Source organism: Ranitomeya variabilis, chromosome 2 (genome assembly GCF_051348905.1).
Source record: "Ranitomeya variabilis isolate aRanVar5 chromosome 2, aRanVar5.hap1, whole genome shotgun sequence".
Lineage (NCBI taxonomy): Eukaryota > Metazoa > Chordata > Amphibia > Anura > Dendrobatidae > Ranitomeya > Ranitomeya variabilis.
Genome location: NC_135233.1, coordinates 229,422,059 through 229,439,856, shown reverse-complemented (window position 1 = coordinate 229,439,856; position 17,798 = coordinate 229,422,059). Strand labels below are relative to the sequence as shown.

General features: G+C 46.5%; 1 protein-coding gene across 2 annotated transcripts in view; it reads right to left on the bottom strand.

Moving 5' to 3' along the window:
• SH2D3C (SH2 domain containing 3C) overlaps positions 1–17,798 on the bottom strand; it is a 104,510-nt gene that overhangs the window by 84,592 nt on the left and 2,120 nt on the right. The window contains exon 1 of one of the 2 annotated variants that reach the window (XM_077283898.1): positions 319–630. The exons of the other annotated variant lie outside the window; for it this stretch is intronic. Coding sequence (XP_077140013.1) covers positions 319–388 — 70 coding nt within the window. The 5' untranslated portion in view covers positions 389–630. Of the gene's footprint in view, positions 1–318; positions 631–17,798 lie in introns of those variants that run through there. 2 annotated transcript variants of the gene reach the window in all.

The window sequence follows — 17,798 nt, the reverse complement described above, 5'->3', positions numbered from 1 at the left end:
TGTGTCAACACAGAAAAGTGCACAAGGATGTGGTCTACTGCAGGCCCTTCGGAAAGGAGAGAGACCCCCAACAAACCTTTGTTCATTCTTCGTAAAAAACAGGCTCCAGCAAGTGAAGGAGGGATAGCGGACCTCTCCTCACTAAAGCCAAAAGCCTCATGTCTAAAGGGGAAAACAAGGGGTTGCCTGAGGGTGAGGAACCTGAGGGTCACAGTCACACACCATGACCTCCAGTACGGAGACCCCAATAAGGCCTCCTCTCATATAGCATGCTGCAGTTTATCAATAAATGACATGTCAAGATGTATTAATACTTACTGAATTTTCTGTTGCTGGGCTTCTTTGCTCCGTCGCCCATCTCGGCCACTTTGGCTGACGCCCCAGACATGTGTTGCACCGGCTCTCACCCTGCAGCACTGTAGTAAGTTACTCAGATCACTGCTGTCAGCCTGTGGTTTGGTGAACAGCCCTATAACCACATGATGGCTTGTAATGTAGGGTGCAGGATAATGCCCAGAGATGTCTATCTGGAAGGTGGGAACTTTTCTTTGAAAATGTAAATGACCTCCCTCCTCCTTGTCTTTCACAGGAGCTCAATAGAGGGGTGATCTGCATACTATGCCCCAATAGTGTCTGAAGGTAAATAGGGCTCACTTTACTGTCATCTGTATAATGCAACCCTTGGTGTAAATTTTCACTTCCTCTTTTTGAGGGTTTCCTGTGAGATCTTTAACATAAGAGAAGTAAGATGACAGGCTGCCGAAAGCTTTACATAGATTATGTCAGCGGGGACAGAGCAAAGTCTGTGGAGGCAAAATAGAACAGTTTTAGTCTGTTTACATAATACCGCCATACTACCACAATACTGTGCATGCACAATACCACAATACTGTGCATACATAATAACACAGTACTGTGCATGTACAATACCACAATACTGAGCATATGTAATAAGACCATACTGTGAATATTTAATACTATCATACTGTGCAGACATAATGCTGCCATACCTTACATACATAATACTGCCATACTGTGAATATCTAATATCACTGTACTGTGCATACATAATACCACCATAATGTGCATATTTAATACAACTATACTGTGTTTACATAATACCACTATACTATACACTATATAGTGTCATATTGTGCATACATAAAACCACCATACTGTACTTACATAATAGTATCATACTATGCATACCTATTCAAATTGCCTCTTCTGAGAAAAAGAGGACTTAAACTCTATAGCGCCACCTGTTGGAAGTAGCGATCCTACAAGTCACAATCAACCCTTTAACAAATCGTGCAATATGACTTAGGATACTGATTTGGCTTTTATCCTAAGTCATATTGCACAACTCGTTAAAGGGTTGATTGTGACTTGTAGGATCGTTACTTCCAACAGGTGGCGCTATAGAGTTTAAGTCCTCTTTTTCTCAGAAGAGGCAATTTGAATATTTAATTTCCCAGAGGAGCATTGCACAGCGAATAAGCCTCCTTACCTTGACAAGCCAGCTGGTATGTCAGTTTCCATAAGGAGAAACGCTATGCATACCTAATAATAATAACAAATAATCTTTATTTATATAGAGCCAACATATTCCGCAGCGATTTACAGTTTAACAGTTTCAAACGCACATCATAAGTAACAGCGTTAACAATAATTAAAGCAAAATAAGACGACCCTGCTCGTAAGAGCTTACAATCTACAGTGAGGTGGGGGAGATACAAAGTACAGGTGTGTATTTACAATGATGTATTTACATTGATGGTCCAGCCATCTTCAGGGGATGGGGGATAGATGGAAGTAGTGAATGGGCTACACACGTGCCCTTACACATAAAATGAATTTGATTAGGGAACGTGATAGGCGGCTCTGAGCAAATATGTTTTGAGGGCGTGCCTAAAACTATGCAAATTGTGAATGGTCCTAATATCTTGGGGTAGAGCATTCCAGAGGATTGGCGCAGCACGGGAGAAGTCTTGGAGTCGGGAGTGGGAGGTACGGATTAGTGCAGAGGTTAGTCGAAAGTCATTTGCAGAGCGCAGGGGTTGGTTAGGCCGATAGACAGAAATGAGGGAGGAAATATAAGGGGGTGCCGCACTGTGGAGAGCTTTGTGGGTGAGAGCAAGTACTTTGAATTGGATCCTATAATGAATGGGCAGCTAGTGTAACGACTGGCGAAGAGCGGCTGCATCTGAATACCGATTAGCCAGACGGACAACCCTGGCTGCTGCATTAAGGATAGACTGGAGAGGGGAAAGTCGAGTGAGGGGGAGGCCAATTAATAGAGCGTTACAGTAGTCCAGGCGGGAGTGGATCAAGGCGACAGTGAGGGTTTTTGTTGCTTCCATAGTGAGAAAAGAGCGGATTCTAGAGATGTTCTTTAGGTGTAAGCGGCACAAGTGAGCAAGAAATTGTATATGGGAAGTGAAGGAGAGATTGGTGTCAAATGTAACACCCAGACAGCGCGCCTGCTGCTAGGGTGTTATTATGGTGCCACCCACGGAGAGGGAAATGTCAGATTTAGGGAGGTTAGTAGATGGCTGGAGCAGAAGTTGAGTTTTGGAGAGGTTGAGTTTCAGATAGAGAGCGGACATGATGTCGGAGACTGCAGACAGACAGTCACTGGTGTTCTGTAGTACAGCGGGGGTAAGGTCAGGGGATGACGTGTATAGTTGTGTATCATCGGCATAAAGATGGTACTGAAAGCCAAATCTGCTGATGGTCTATCCAATTGGGGCCGTGTAGAGAGAGAGGAGCAGCGGGCCAAGGACTGAGCCCTGAGGTACCCCGACAGTGAGAGGAAGAGGGGACGAAGTGGAGAAAATGAACAAAACACTGAAGGAGCGATCAGAAAAATAGGACGAGAACCAGGAGAGGGCAGTATCCTTAATGCCAGGTGACTGGAGCCTAGAGAGTAGGAGATGGTGATCAACAGTGTCAAAAGCTGCAGAAAGGTTGAGAAGAATGAGAAGAGAGTGGTCACCGTTATACTTTTCTGTCAGAAGGTCATTGGTCACTTTGATGAGTGCAGTTTCTGTTGAGCGCAGGGGGCGGAAACTGGCCTGTGAAGGGTCTAGGAGGGAATGAGTGGAGAGGTAACGGGTAAGGCGAAAGTAGATCAGGTGCTCCAAGAGTTTAGAGATGAAGGGGAGATTGGAGACCGGTCTGTAGTTATTTGTGCAGGATGGGTCGAGGGTGGGTTTCTTTAATAATGGAGTAATGATAGAGTGTTTGAAGGAGGATGGAAAGATGCCCGAGGAGAGAGAGAGATTAAAGATTGTAGTTAGGTGAGTTGTCTCGACTGGAGAGAGCGACTGGAAATGTGAGGGAACGGGGTCAGTAGTGCATGTAGTCGGATGAGAAGAGAGGAGCCTGGAGACTTCTGTGATGGGATCGAATGTGGAGAGTGAGCCAGGGGAAATGCAGGGAGGGATGGAAGTCAGAGCACTTAGTGGCTGGGAGTGGATTTCCTGTTGGATATTATCTATTTTCCCTATAAAGTGGGAGTCCAGGTCATCAGCACAAATGTCTGTGATAGGTACTTGTGCTTTTGGCCTGAGGAGGGAGTGAAAGGTGTCAAAAAGTTTCTTGGGGTTGTTGGATAGTGAGGAGATCAGGGTGGTGTCATAGGTCTGTTTGGCGAGGTGAAGGGCAGAGTTATAGGTTCCTAACATAAATTTGAAGTGGATGAAGTCTTCTGGTGTGCGAGTTTCCTTCGAGTTTTCCTCCATAAGCGTACAGCACTTCTAGAGCATCGCTGGAGAAGCCGAGTTTGCGATGTGAGCCAGGGCTGTTTTACTCTGTGCTTGGAGGTTCTGAGGGTGAGGGGCGCTACTTGGTCCAGGGTGCTTCTGAGAGTGTCATTGTAGTGGTGTACAGCTAGATCAGACGAGGAAAAAAGGAGATTGGGGTCAGTGATGAATGTAAGGAGTCTGAAAGTGTATGAGAGATAATGGCATGTAGATTTCTGAATGTGTGGTAGGTAGGAGTGTGCTGGGGTGGGCGAGGAATTGTGAGCGCGAAGGAGAAAATGTTGTGGTCAGAGAGGGGAAGCGGTGAGTTATCTAGGTGGGAGATTGAGCAGAGCCAGGCGAAGACCAGGTCAAGGGTGTTACCGTCTTTGTGTGTTTCAGAGGTTGAGAGCTGCGAGAGGCCGAGAGAAGTGGTTAGTGATAGAAGCTGGGATGCAGGTGTGGAACTGGGGCTGTTTATGGGGATGTTGAGGTCTCGCAGGATAAGGGTTGGGAGTTCTGAGGACATGAAGTGTGGCAGCCAGGCTGATAAGTAGTCAAGGAACTGGGCAGGCAAGCCTGGGGACCGATATATGACCGTTACTCTGAGGGAGAGGGGACAAAAGAGCCTGAAGGTGTGGACCTCAAAAGAAGGGAATGAGAGTGACAGAAATGGGGGGATGACCTGGAAAGTGCATTGTGGGGACAGGAGTATGCCGACTCCACCACCAGGTCTGTTTGTGGGTCTCGGGGAATGGGAGAATTGTAGGCCACCATGGGAAAAGGCAGCAGGGGAGACCGTGTCAGAATCCTAAATCCAGGTTTCAGTGAGGGTCAACAGATTCAGAGAGTTGTTCAGAAAGTAATTGTGCAGAAAATGAAGTTTGTTACACACAGACCATGGATTTCAGAGGGCACAATTAAAAGAAGAATATGAAGAAGTGCAAGTAATATTAATAAGATTAGTGTGGTATTGATTTTGATACGAGGTAGGATAGGGATTGAGGTTGGGGATGGTGGACCAGGGTTGGGGGAGATATCTCCCGAAATCAGAAGGAGTATGAAGATAAAGAGCAAGTAGGTATTGGAATTGTCAGAAGTTTTTTTGGTGGAATCTGTTTGGGCAAGACAGGCTGAGGTTTTTCAGGAAGGTGAGAAGTGCATGGGAGCTGTACATGGGAGAGGGAAGTATAGAGGGGCTAATGTGTATGAGTCGTGATGGAGGGGGGGATGGTGCGGTGAATTTGGATGGCAATGGAACACAGGAGGATAGAAATAAAGCACATGGATAAAAGGGAGTGCAAAGTGTGGGTTACCTGACTCCTGCCCTGACTAACTGCCATGGAATAACTGCGTTTTGCTTGATGCTTATCTTCTGGGATGCATTGCTTATGGGATGTATACGTGCACCCCCACACATGCGTGCACACCTTAGGAGGTGTCTAAATTTATAGTCCACAATACTGAGTCAGAAGAGATGGATTGTGGGAACTGATTAGGGATAATTTGGCAACTGGGGCCAGCACACCAGGGGGTGGTTAGATGATCAAAGACATTGGGGTTGGCTACATCTACAGTGCCTACAAGTAGTATTCAACCCCCTGCAGATTTAGCAGGTTTAATAAGATGCAAATAAGTTAGAGCCTTCAAACTTCAAACAAGAGCAGGATTTAACAGATGCATAAATCTTACAAACCAAAAAGTTTTGTTGCTCAGTTAAATTTTTATAAATTTTAAACATAAAAGTGTGGGTCAATTATTATTCAACCCCTAGGTTTAATATTTTGTGGAATAACCTTTGTTTGCAATTACAGCTAATAATCGTCTTTTATAAGACCTGATCAGGCCGGCACAGGTCTCTGGAGTTATCTTGGCCCACTCCTCCATGCAGATCTTCTCTAAGTTATCTAGGTTCTTTGGGTGTCTCATGTGGACTTTAATCTTGAGCTCCTTCCACAAGTTTTCAATTGGGTTAAGGTCAGGAGACTGACTAGGCCACTGCAACACCTTGATTTTTTGCCTCTTGAACCAGGCCTTGGTTTTCTTGGCTGTGTGCTTTGGGTCGTTGTCTTGTTGGAAGATGAAATGACGACCCATCTTAAGATCCTTGATGGAGGAGCGGAGGTTCTTGGCCAAAATCTCCAGGTAGGCCGTGCTATCCATTTTCCCATGGATGCGGACCAGATGGCCAGGCCCCTTGGCTGAGAAACAGCCCCACAGCATGATGCTGCCACCACCATGCTTGACTATAGGGATGGTATTCTTGGGGTCGTTTGCAGTGCCATCCAGTCTCCAAACGTCATGTGTGTGGTTGGCACCAAAGATCTCGATCTTGGTCTCATCAGACCAGAGAACCTTGAACCAGTCAGTCTCAGAGTCCTCCAAGTGATCATGAGCAAACTGTAGACGAGTAAAGGTACCTTACGGGCTCGTCTGGAACGGAGACCATTGCGGTGGAGTACGTTACTTATGGTATTGACTGAAACCAATGTCCCCACTGCCATGAGACCTTCCCGGAGCTCCTTCCTTGTTGTCCTTGGGTTAGCCTTGACTCTTCGGACAAGCCTGGCCTCGGCACGGGAGGAAACTTTCAAAGGCTGTCCAGGCCGTGGAAGGCTAACAGTAGTTCCATAAGCCTTCCACTTCTGGATGATGCTCCCAACAGTGGAGACAGGTAGGCCCAACTCCTTGGAAAGGGTTTTGTACCCCTTGCCAGCCTTGTGACCCTCCACGATCTTGTCTCTGATGGCCTTGGAATGCTCCTTTGTCTTTCCCATGTTGACCATGTATGAGTGCTGTTCACAAGTTTGGGGAGGGTCTCAAATAGTCAGAAAAGGCTGGAAAAAGAGATAATTAATCCAAACATGTGAAGCTCATTGTTCTTTGTGCCTGAACTACTTCTTAATACTTTAGGGGAACCAAACAGAATTCTGGTGGGTTGAGGGGTTGAATAATAAATGACCCTCTGAAAAGACTTTTCACAATTTAAAAAAAAAATAAACAAAGAAATAACATTCTTTTTTGCTGCAGTGCATTTCACACTTCCAGGCTGATCTACGGTCCAAATGTCACAATGCCAAGTTAATTCCAAATGTGTAAACCTACTAAATCTGCAGGGGGTTGAATACTACTTGTAGGCACTGTATATGCTATAACACCTTCCACAAGATAACATCTATCTAGAGTTACCACAGTCATGGATATACATCAAACAGTGAGTAAAACGTACAATGCAACAAATTAATTATACCAATCATTTAGCAGGCACATTAAAATATGTTGCTAGAATGGCAGATGGCAGACAGCAAGCAGAGGTGGGAAGTTGTACCATTAGAATATATTGCAGCAGATGAGACAGCAAGCAGAGGTGGGAAGTTGTACCATATATTGCAGCAGATGAGACAGAAAAGCACAGGTGGGAATTTGTACCTGTGTGAAGAGCGAAAATGGATATTAATTCCTTGCCATGGAATAACTGCCTTTTGCTTGATGCTTATCTTCTGGGATGCATTGCTTCGGGGATGCTTGCGTGCACCCCCACATGCACACACATAATGATAATATACTGTGCATATCTAAAACCATTATACTGTGCAAACATAATAACACCATACTTTACATACGTAATATTGTCATACTGCGCATATCTAATACCACAGTACTGTGCATACATAATACCACAATACTGAGCATATGTAATAAGACCATACTGTAAATATCTAATACTATACTGTTCATACATAATACCACCATACTGTGCATATCTAATACTGTACTATACACTATATAGTGTCATATAGTGCATACATAATACCATCATACTGTGCTTACATAACAGTACCATTCTGTGCATACCTAATACCTCTATACAGCGCCGACGTAATGGCAATATACTGTGCATATCTAAAACCATTATACTGTGTTTGCATAGTAGTGCCATAATGTGCAAATGTAATATTAAACAGTGCCTAGAAAATAGTGCGGTACTGTGTATATCTATTTCCATCATATAGTGCCTAGATAATAGTGCTAGAACTGTATTTGACAATGTGTTGTAAATCATTATCCTGATTTTTAGTAGAGGATATATTGTACCCCAAGTGCTCACATCTAGTGAACGCATTCAAAAGAAGCGCTGCAGCAGCAGAGGCACTGTTATAAAACTGCTGCAGAACCTCTCAGGTGTGAGACTGGCTGGCATAACACTGACCTCTAGTGACCACATTATATAGTGCCATACATACTAAGGCCTCTTTCACACGTCAGTGTCTCCGGTACGTGTACTGACAGATTTCTCACGTACCAGAGACACTAACACCCGTAGACCCATTCCAATGAATGGGTCTATGCACATGTCAGCGTGTTTTCACGGACCGTGTGTCCGTGTTGAAAACACGGAGACATGTCCGTTTTTCTCCGGCAGCACGTACTGCAATACGTCCTGCACACGTGCACACGGAGAACAGTGTGCACTCTCCTCCGTGTGCACGTACCGCCCGCAGGAGAGACAGCGCTACACTAAGCACTGTCCCCCCTGTGTGGTGCTGAAGGCGGCATTCATCTCTTCTCCCCCGCAGGAGAGAAGAGATGAAAGATCAATTTTTTGTTCTTTTTTGTGAAAAATAAAGTTTGCTGCTGACCTCCCGCCTCCCATCCCCAGTGAGCCGCCCGGCCCCTTGCAGAGAAATACTCACCCAGCTCCCGCGATGTCTCCACTCTCCTCTCAGCGCTGGGAGCTTGTCCTGTGTGAGCGGTCACGTGGTACCGCTCATTACAGTGAGGAATATGCGCATATTTTTCTCCGGTACCGGAATTATCTGGACGTGTGAAACCGGCCTTATAGTGACTTCTAGTGACATTATATATATATATATAGTGCAATACTGTGCAGACCTAATACTATTACATACCATATAGAGCACATAAAACCACTGTAGTGTGTGTAGTTACTACTCACTGCGCTTAATACCACCACACAGTGCATGACCATTACATAGCATAAATGCCACATACAGTGGGGCAAAAAAGTATTTAGTCAGTCAGCAATAGTGCAAGTTCCACCACTTAAAAAGATGAGAGGCGTCTGTAATTTACATCATAGTTAGACCTCAACTATGGGAGACAAACTGAGAAAAAAAAATCCAGAAAATCACATTGTCTGTTTTTTTATCATTTTATTTGCATATTATGGTGGAAAATAAGTATTTGGTCAGAAACAAACAATCAAGATTTCTGGCTCCCACAGACCTGTAACTTCTTCTTTAAGAGTCTCCTCTTTCCTCCACTCATTACCTGTAGTAATGGCACCTGTTTAAACTTGTTATCAGTATAAAAAGACACCTGTGCACACCCTCAAACAGTCTGACTCCAAACTCCACTATGGTGAAGACCAAAGAGCTGTCAAAGGACACCAGAAACAAAATTGTAGCCCTGCACCAGGCTGGGAAGACTGAATCTGCAATAGCCAACCGGCTTGGAGTGAAGAAATCAACAGTGGGAGCAATAATTAGAAAATGGAAGACATTCAAGACCACTGATAATCTCCCTCGATCTGGGGCTCCACGCAAAATCCCACCCCGTGGGGTCAGAATGATCACAAGAACGGTGAGCAAAAATCCCAGAACCACGCGGGGGGACCTAGTGAATGAACTGCAGAGAGCTGGGACCAATGTAACAAGGCCTACCATAAGTAACACACTACGCCACCATGGACTCAGATCCTGCAGTGCCAGACGTGTCCCACTGCTTAAGCCAGTACATGTCCGGGCCCGTCTGAAGTTTGCTAGAGCGCATTTGGATGATCCAGAGGAGTTTTGGGAGAATGTCCTATGGTCTGATGAAACCAAACTGGAACTGTTTGGTAGAAACACAACTTGTCGTGTTTGGAGGAAAAAGAATACTGAGTTGCATCCATCAAACACCATACCTACTGTAAAGCATGGTGGTGGAAACATCATGCTTTGGGGCTGTTTCTCTGCAAAGGGGCCAGGACGACTGATCCGGGTACATGAAAGAATGAATGGGGCCATGTATCGTGAGATTTTGAGTGCAAACCTCCTTCCATCAGCAAGGGCATTGAAGATGAAACGTGGCTGGGTCTTTCAACATGACAATGATCCAAAGCACACCGCCAGGGCAACGAAGGAGTGGCTTCGTAAGAAGCATTTCAAGGTCCTGGAGTGGCCTAGCCAGTCTCCAGATCTCAACCCTATAGAAAACCTTTGGAGGGAGTTGAAAGTCCGTGTTGCCAAGCGAAAAGCCAAAAACATCACTGCTCTAGAGGAGATCTGCATGGAGGAATGGGCCAACATACCAACAACAGTGTGTGGCAACCTTGTGAAGACTTACAGAAAACGTTTGACCTCTGTCATTGCCAACAAAGGATATATTACAAAGTATTGAGATGAAATTTTGTTTCTGACCAAATACTTATTTTCCACCATAATATGCAAATAAAATGATAAAAAAAACAGACAATGTGATTTTCTGGATTTTTTTTTCTCAGTTTGTCTCCCATAGTTGAGGTCTACCTATGATGTAAATTACAGACGTCTCTCATCTTTTTAAGTGGTGGAACTTGCACTATTGCTGAATGACTAAATACTTTTTTGCCCCACTGTATGTGCAGAAATTCTGCATAGGATATTCAAGATGCCGACAATTCCGCACTCCTCCAAAATCAGACAAGGGAATCACAGAGTTCAGAAGAGGTGCATACTTTATTCAGGGCTATAAAACTACGCGTTTCGTGGACGTCCTGTCCACTTCCTCAGGTACATAGCCAATACTAACCACATGGTATTACATACCGGTATATAGGGTGGGCTGGACATAGAAAAAAATGGGCGTCTAAGACACCTGGCGCCCTGAACGCTGCAGTTATATTTAAAATACAAACATAAATTTGTTGCATAACTATACAAGTGATTAAACATGTAATAGCATTTATATTTAAATTTATGTTGTATAGATATGCAACAAATTTATATTTGTATTTTAAATATAACTGCAGAGTTCAGGGCGCCAGGTGTGTTAGACGCCCATTTTTTCTGTGTCCAGCCCACCCTATATATGTAATACCATGTGTTTAGTTTTTGCTATGTACCTGAGGAAGTGGACAGGACGTCCATGAAACGCGTAGTTTTATAGACCTGAATAAAGTATGCACTTCTTCTGAACTTTGTGATTGACTTGCCTGATTTTGGAGGAGCGCGGAATTGTCGGCATCTTGAATATCCTATCCAGAATTTCTTGAAGATCCTTCGCGGGTTCGGTGCCATCTGCAGCCCTCCTATCACACTTACTATATGTGTGGTGCATACTCACAACGTGTAAAGGTGAGAATTTTACCGTACAGTAAACTGTTATTTTGGTAACTGCGCTACTGTGCCCCTCTCTTTTCCCTTTCTAGTACATATGCGCAGACACACACTATACAGATTATCATACAAAAGCTGGGCAACCCTGGTCCTGATAGTTTTAGGTGGTTTGCTGTAACCCTTTTCCACAGCAGCCAGTTTTCATCTGTTTTGCAAGTGCCCAAATGCCTCGCTGGTCACTGCTGGACTGTACACGTGCCACTGGGTTTGCACACCATTCCGGTCATGCATTAGTAAAATACTTTGACCAGGTGGTTTGAGCAACCAGTGGGGGTCTTGGCAACCAGACTCCAGGGCTTTGTAAGCAGCTAGAACATATAAAAAGTTTAACCCCTTAATGACCGTCAATACGTCTTTTTACTGACCTGAGATATAAGAGAATAGCATCCCCATACAGGAGACAATCCAGCTGCTGTCGGCTGTCCACTATAGCTGGCAACTTTCTGTATCAGTCACAATCAGTGTTTGCACTGCCCATATCTGTTTAACTCCTTAGATGCTGTGGAGACATGGGTGATCGGTAGGCACCTGTCTTGTCGGACGCTATTCACACTAGGGCGTCCGACAGACAGCGGTAATTCCACATTCGTCCACTATACGCTTAGTGGCGCCGGCTAGACTTTATCCAGGCTGTCCGGGGTTAATCTAGCTGGTAATCGGGTTGGAGGCTGGGTCACGCCCATGGCCTTTAAATAGTCATTCTGGACTTTGGGCGTCGCCGATTATAGCTTGTGTCTTGTGCCTGGTGATCTCGGTCTGGAGTGGTGGTCTAGGACAAAAAATATCATATCTGGTGGTGTATTATCCTTTGTCATATTTCTCCTTCCTATATTTGTATTTGTTTTGCCCTGTGCACATTATAGTGTTTTCCTGTGAGTCTGCGGCGTGGTGCGTTTTTAGTTTTCCCTGTCTGTGCTTTCTGTAGGTGTTGGTGTGTGGTCTTATCACTGGGTGGCGGGTGGTGGTTTCAGCTTAGGGCTGAAACAGGAGTCAGGGTCAGGCCTGGCGGCCCAGACAAGCACGCCATCAGTGTAAATTCTGGGAGAGGGACAGACAGGGTTTTCCCTAGTCTGAGGGATATCGCAGGGGCCCGGGTAATCAGCTGTAGTCTACCCAGTACCCGCATGACATTATAATCGGCCAAAATAAATTTTGGATGCCATGGATCCCATGATTTCCATAACCCGCCAGTTGGAGGCGCTGTCCTTACAGGTCACTGAGTTGAAGGGGACAGTTCAGCAACAGGGTCTTGTAGTATCTAATGTGCAAGCTGAAAATGCAGGTAGAGTTGCAGAGCCAAAGATTCCTTTACCTGAGAGGTTTGCTGGGGAACGCAGTAAATTTGTTGTTTTTCGTGAGGCTTGCAAATTATATTTTCGTATGCTCCCGGTTTCCTCACGTAATGAGGCTCAGCGTGTGGGCCTGGTATTCTCATTACTGAACGGAGACCACAAGCATGGGCATTTTCATTACCATCTGATTCAGCTGCATTTAACTCAGTGGAGATTTCTTTTTCTGCTCTTGGGCTCATATATGATGATCCTGACAGATTGGCTCTAGCAGAATTTAAAATACGCGCTCTCCGCCAGGGGGAGAGAATGGCGGAGGATTACTGTTCTGAATTTCGCCGCTGGGCGGTGGACACACAATGGAATGACCCGGCGCTGCGGAGTCAGTTTGTACATGGGGTTTCGAGAAGGGTTAAACAAGCCCTCCTGATGTATGAGACTCCTGCTTCTCTAGAGTCTGCTATGAGTCTTGTTGTCCGCATTGATTGCCGTTTGCGTCAGGGGGTGCAAGAGACGCCGATTATGGGGGAGGGCGTAGGTGCACGAGAGGTTGCTGCAGGTGAGCCCACGGAGCCTATGCAAACCGCAGGGGTGTCACATCATCGAGCCCCCTCAGGAAGCAGGGAGCCTGTTTTTGCTGTGGTAAAAAAAGGGCATTATGTTAATGCTTGTCCTCTGTTTTCTAAGAAAAGCGCAACGGCGGAAAACTACTAAGCTCAGAGGGTGTGGAGGAGGCCAATCTGAGCTTATGCATATCCTCCATGGTGGTCTCTCAATGTGTGCTTCCTGCCAGAGTTATGGTCGCTGGCAGAGAGCTGCCAATCACTGTTTTTGTGGATAGTGGGTCGGCCACTAATCTCATTGATGAGGAGTTTGCGCGCACGGCCGGGTTCACGGTCGAAAAACTGCCTCATCCTATCCAGGTGGTCACCATCAATGCTACTCCACTCCCACAGGGGGAGATTACTGAGTTTGTGGCTGAGGTTAAACTCCATATTGGGGTCCTACATTCTGAGCAAGTTACATGCAGGGTGCTTAGTAATCTTCCTGCACAAATGGTTCTGGGTTTTCCATGGTTGTCTATGCACAACCCGGTGATTGACTGGAAAACTCAGGACATAATTCAGTGGAGCGGATTCTGCCAGGAGAATTGCCTAGCCACATGTGTGTCCGCTGTGACTCCTAGCATTCCTGAGTCACTGCTGGATTTCGCAGATGTGTTCTCTGAGAAGGGTTGCTCAGAATTGCCACCACATCGACCCTATGACTGTACTATTAGGTTTAAACCAGGGGCCAAATTGCCGAAAGCTAGGATGTTTAACATCTCTGGTCCTGAGAGGCAAGCATTAAAAGACTACATTGCTGAGAGTTTGAGCAAAGGGCACATCAGGCCTTCATTCTCGCCGGTGGCAGCGGGGTTCTTCTTCGTTAAGAAGAAAGATGGCGGACTACGCCCGTGTCTGGATTTCAGGGAGTTAAACCAGTTTACGGTTTGTGATCCATACCCTATGCCACTGATACCTGATTTGTTCAACCAGGTGGCTGGTGCTAAGTGGTTTTCCAAGCTTGACCTCAGGGGGGCGTACAACCTCATAAGAGTCCATCAAGGTGATGAGTGGAAGACGGCTTTTAATACTCCTGAGGGTCATTTTGAAAATTTGGTGATGCCATTTGGGTTGACAAACGCGCCTGCTGTATTTCAACATTTCATAAATGATGTGTTCTTGCATGTACTGGGGAAATTCGTTATTGTGTACCTAGATGACATTCTCATTTATTCATGCGACCGTGATACTCATTTAGAGCATGTGAGGCAGGTGTTACAGCTACTCAGAGAAAATAAGCTCTATGCAAAACTGGAGAAATGTGTTTTTTCGGTTCAGGAGTTGCCTTTCTTGGGTTGTATTGTGTCTGCTTCAGGGTTTAAAATGGACGCCGCTAAGGTGCAAGCGGTGCTGCATTGGGAACGGCCTGATAACCTAAAAGCACTCCAGCGGTTGCTTGGATTTTCTAATTATTATAGAAAATTTATCAAAGATTTTTCTACCATTGCTAAACCGCTTACTGACATGACGAAAAAGGGTACCAATTTCTCCGCCTGGCCTGAAGCTGCTGTGCGCGCATTCGAATTTCTGAAGAACAGTTTTGCTTCGGCCCCCATTCTGGTGCAACCGGACGTATCAAAACCGTTTACTGTGGAAGTCGATGCATCTGAGGTTGGAGTGGGGGCGGTGCTGTCACAAGGCTCATCCTTGGGCGAGTTGCGTCCATGCGCCTACTTTTCCAAGAAGCTGTCGCCCGCCGAACGTAACTACGATATTGGCAACAGGGAGTTGTTGGCTATCAAGTTGGCTTTTGAGGAATGGCGACACTTCTTGGAGGGGTCGGTCCACCAGGTTAGTTATCACCGACCATAAAAATCTGCTTTATTTAGAGTCAGCCAAGCGTCTGTCCCCCAGGCAGGCTCGCTGGGCAGTTTTTCATGCGATTCAACTTTTTTGCTACGTACCGACCGGGGTCTAAGAACACTAAGGCAGATGCTTTATCCAGGTGTTTTCCGGGGGGAGAACCTTGGGAAGATCCGGTAACCATCCTCCAAAAGGGTGTAGTGGTCTCGGCTCTCATGACAGAGGTTGAGGCTGAGATTGCCAAGGCTCAGGAGGAAGTACCACCAGAGCTTCCCATTAACAAATCGTTTGTACCGCTCCATCTTCGCCTAAAGGTGTTGGGTGAGCATCATGATGCTGTTCTGGCTGGCCATCCAGGGGTTAGGGGTACCTTGGAGTTGGTGTCGCGTCGGTTTTGGTGGCCCAAAATCCGACAGGACGTGGTCTCGTACGTACCAGCATGTACCACGTGTGCTAGGGCTAAGATGCCTCGCTCCCGTCCTGCTGGCTCGTTACATCCTCTAGGGGTACCCAGTAGGTCATGGATGGAGATCTCCATGGATTTTATTACTGACCTACCCTCCTCAGCTGGGAACACGGTCATCTTGGTGGTTGTTGATCGGTTCTCAAAGATGTTGCACTTTGTGTCCTTGCCTTCGTTGCCTAACGCGAAGACTCTGGCTAAGGGTTTTTGTGCAGGTGGTCAGACTTCACGGGGTCCCGTCTGACATAGTGTCGGATAGGGGTACTCAGTTTGTGGCAAAATTTTGGAAAGCATTTTGCTCACGGCTGGGGATCAAGTTGTCGCATTCTTCGGCGTTTCATCCTCAGTCAAATGGTCAGACCGAGCGTATGAACCAGAATTTGGAGCAGTATTTACGCTGCTTTGTTTCTGACAATCAGGAGGAGTGGTCGACGTTCCTTCCTTTGGCTGAGTTTGCCATTAATAATCACCGCCAGGAATCGTCTGGGGAGTCCCCGTTCTTTTGTGTTTACGGGTATCATCCTCAATTTTGTACTCTGCATCAGGGTGGCTCTGCTGGCGTTCCGGAGGAGGACCAGCTAGGAGCACAACTGTCATCCGTTTGAAGGAGAGTGAAACAGCGCTTGCTGAGTGTGGGTGCAAGGTACAAACGAGTGGCTGACAGTAGACGTGTGCCAGGTCCGGACCTGAGTGTGGGTGATTGGGTGTGGTTGTCCACAAAAAATATAAAACTCAAAGTACCATCCCTAAAATTGGGTCCAAGGTTTATTGGTCCATTTAGGGTCGCCGCCATCATTAACCCGGTAGCCTACCGATTGGAGCTTCCTACGGTTTATAAGATACATAACGTGTTTCACAGATCTCTTTTAAAGGTGGTGGGTTCCGTGGACGCGGCGCCGATACCACCTCCATTCTTGGTAGATGGTAATTTGGAGTTTGAAGTCTCCAAGGTGGTTGACTCTTGTATAGTGCGCCGCACATTACAGTACCTGGTACACTGGCGTGGTTATGGGCCGGAGGAGAGGTGTTGGGTACCAGCTTCGGACATACATGCGGACCGGCTTGTCAGTATGTTTCACCGCCGCCATCCCGACAAGCCGGGTCCTATAAGTCGTGAGGGCCCTGGGGTCCCTCGTAGAAGGCGGGGTACTGTCATGTCGGACGCTATTCACACTAGGGCGTCCGACAGACAGCGGTAATTCCACATTCGTCCACTATACGCTTAGTGGCGCCGGCTAGACTTTATCCAGGCTGTCCGGGGTTAATCTAGCTGGTAATCGGGTTGGAGGCTGGGTCACGCCCGTGGCCTTTAAATAGTCATTCTGGACTTTGGGCGTCGCCGATTATAGCTTGTGTCTTGTGCCTGGTGATCTCGGTCTGGAGTGGTGGTCTAAGGCCGGAGACACACTGGTGCGAGAGACGGCCGAGTCTCGCTGGTTAAAAGCAAGCTGTGGCACCTGCATTCCGGAGCTGAGCGTGCAGCTCCATGTATTGCTATGGAGCCGCACGCTCTGCTCCGGAGTGCAGGTGCCACAGCTTGCTTTTAACCAGCGAGACTCGGCCGTCTCTCGCACCAGTGTGTCTCCGGCCTAGGAGAAGAAATATCGTATCTGGTGGTGTAGTATCCTTTGTCATATTTCTCCTTCCTATATTTGTATTTGTTTTGCCCTGTGCACATTATAGTGTTTTCCTGTGAGTCTGCGGCGTGGTGCGTTTTTAGTTTTCCCTGTCTGTGCTTTCTGTAGGTGTTGGTGTGTGGTCTTATCACTGGGTGGCGGGTGGAGGTTTCAGCTTAGGACTGAAACAGGAGTCAGGGTCAGGCCTGGCGGCCCAGACAAGCACACCATTAGTGTAAATTCTGGGAGAGGGACAGACAGGGTTTTCCCTAGTCTGAGGGATATCGCAGGGGCCCGGGCAATCAGCTGTAGTCTACCCAGTACCCACATGACAGCACCCAAGTCCGCTAGCCTTAACCGCATGGACCAGGGATCGTCCCGCTCAACGCCCGCTCTCCTTTTAATGTGGGCAGAACACTACTCAGACAACACAGGATGAGGGTAAAACAGTGTGGCAATAATTTATTGAACAACCAACACACAATAGCATACAGAACAGCAAATACCCAAGATGATGTAAATTACAGAGTCTCACGGTTCAGCTGACTAGCCATGATTAGAGCTGCTGCCAGTGTCGCATAACCCCACCAGTGGCTCCCCGCTTTTGGTGGGCCCCCACAGTGAGGAGGTAACGACAAGCTTAGGAAGCTGACCGTGAGCAGTAATGTATGTGGCCAGGTGAACCGACTATCCCAGTCTGGATTCTTTAACACATCTCTGTGGTTTCAGTGAAGCAGTCCTGTGTTCTACCAGCCGGGCCCATAGTACCCTAAGCTGAGGTCCTGAAGAGTCACCCAACCAGAAGAAAAAGTCTCTTTATATAGTGGCATGTAACCTATTTTTAGATTTCACCAGTGTCCTTCAGTCTAGCATCACAGATAAGGGGAAGAATGGTGA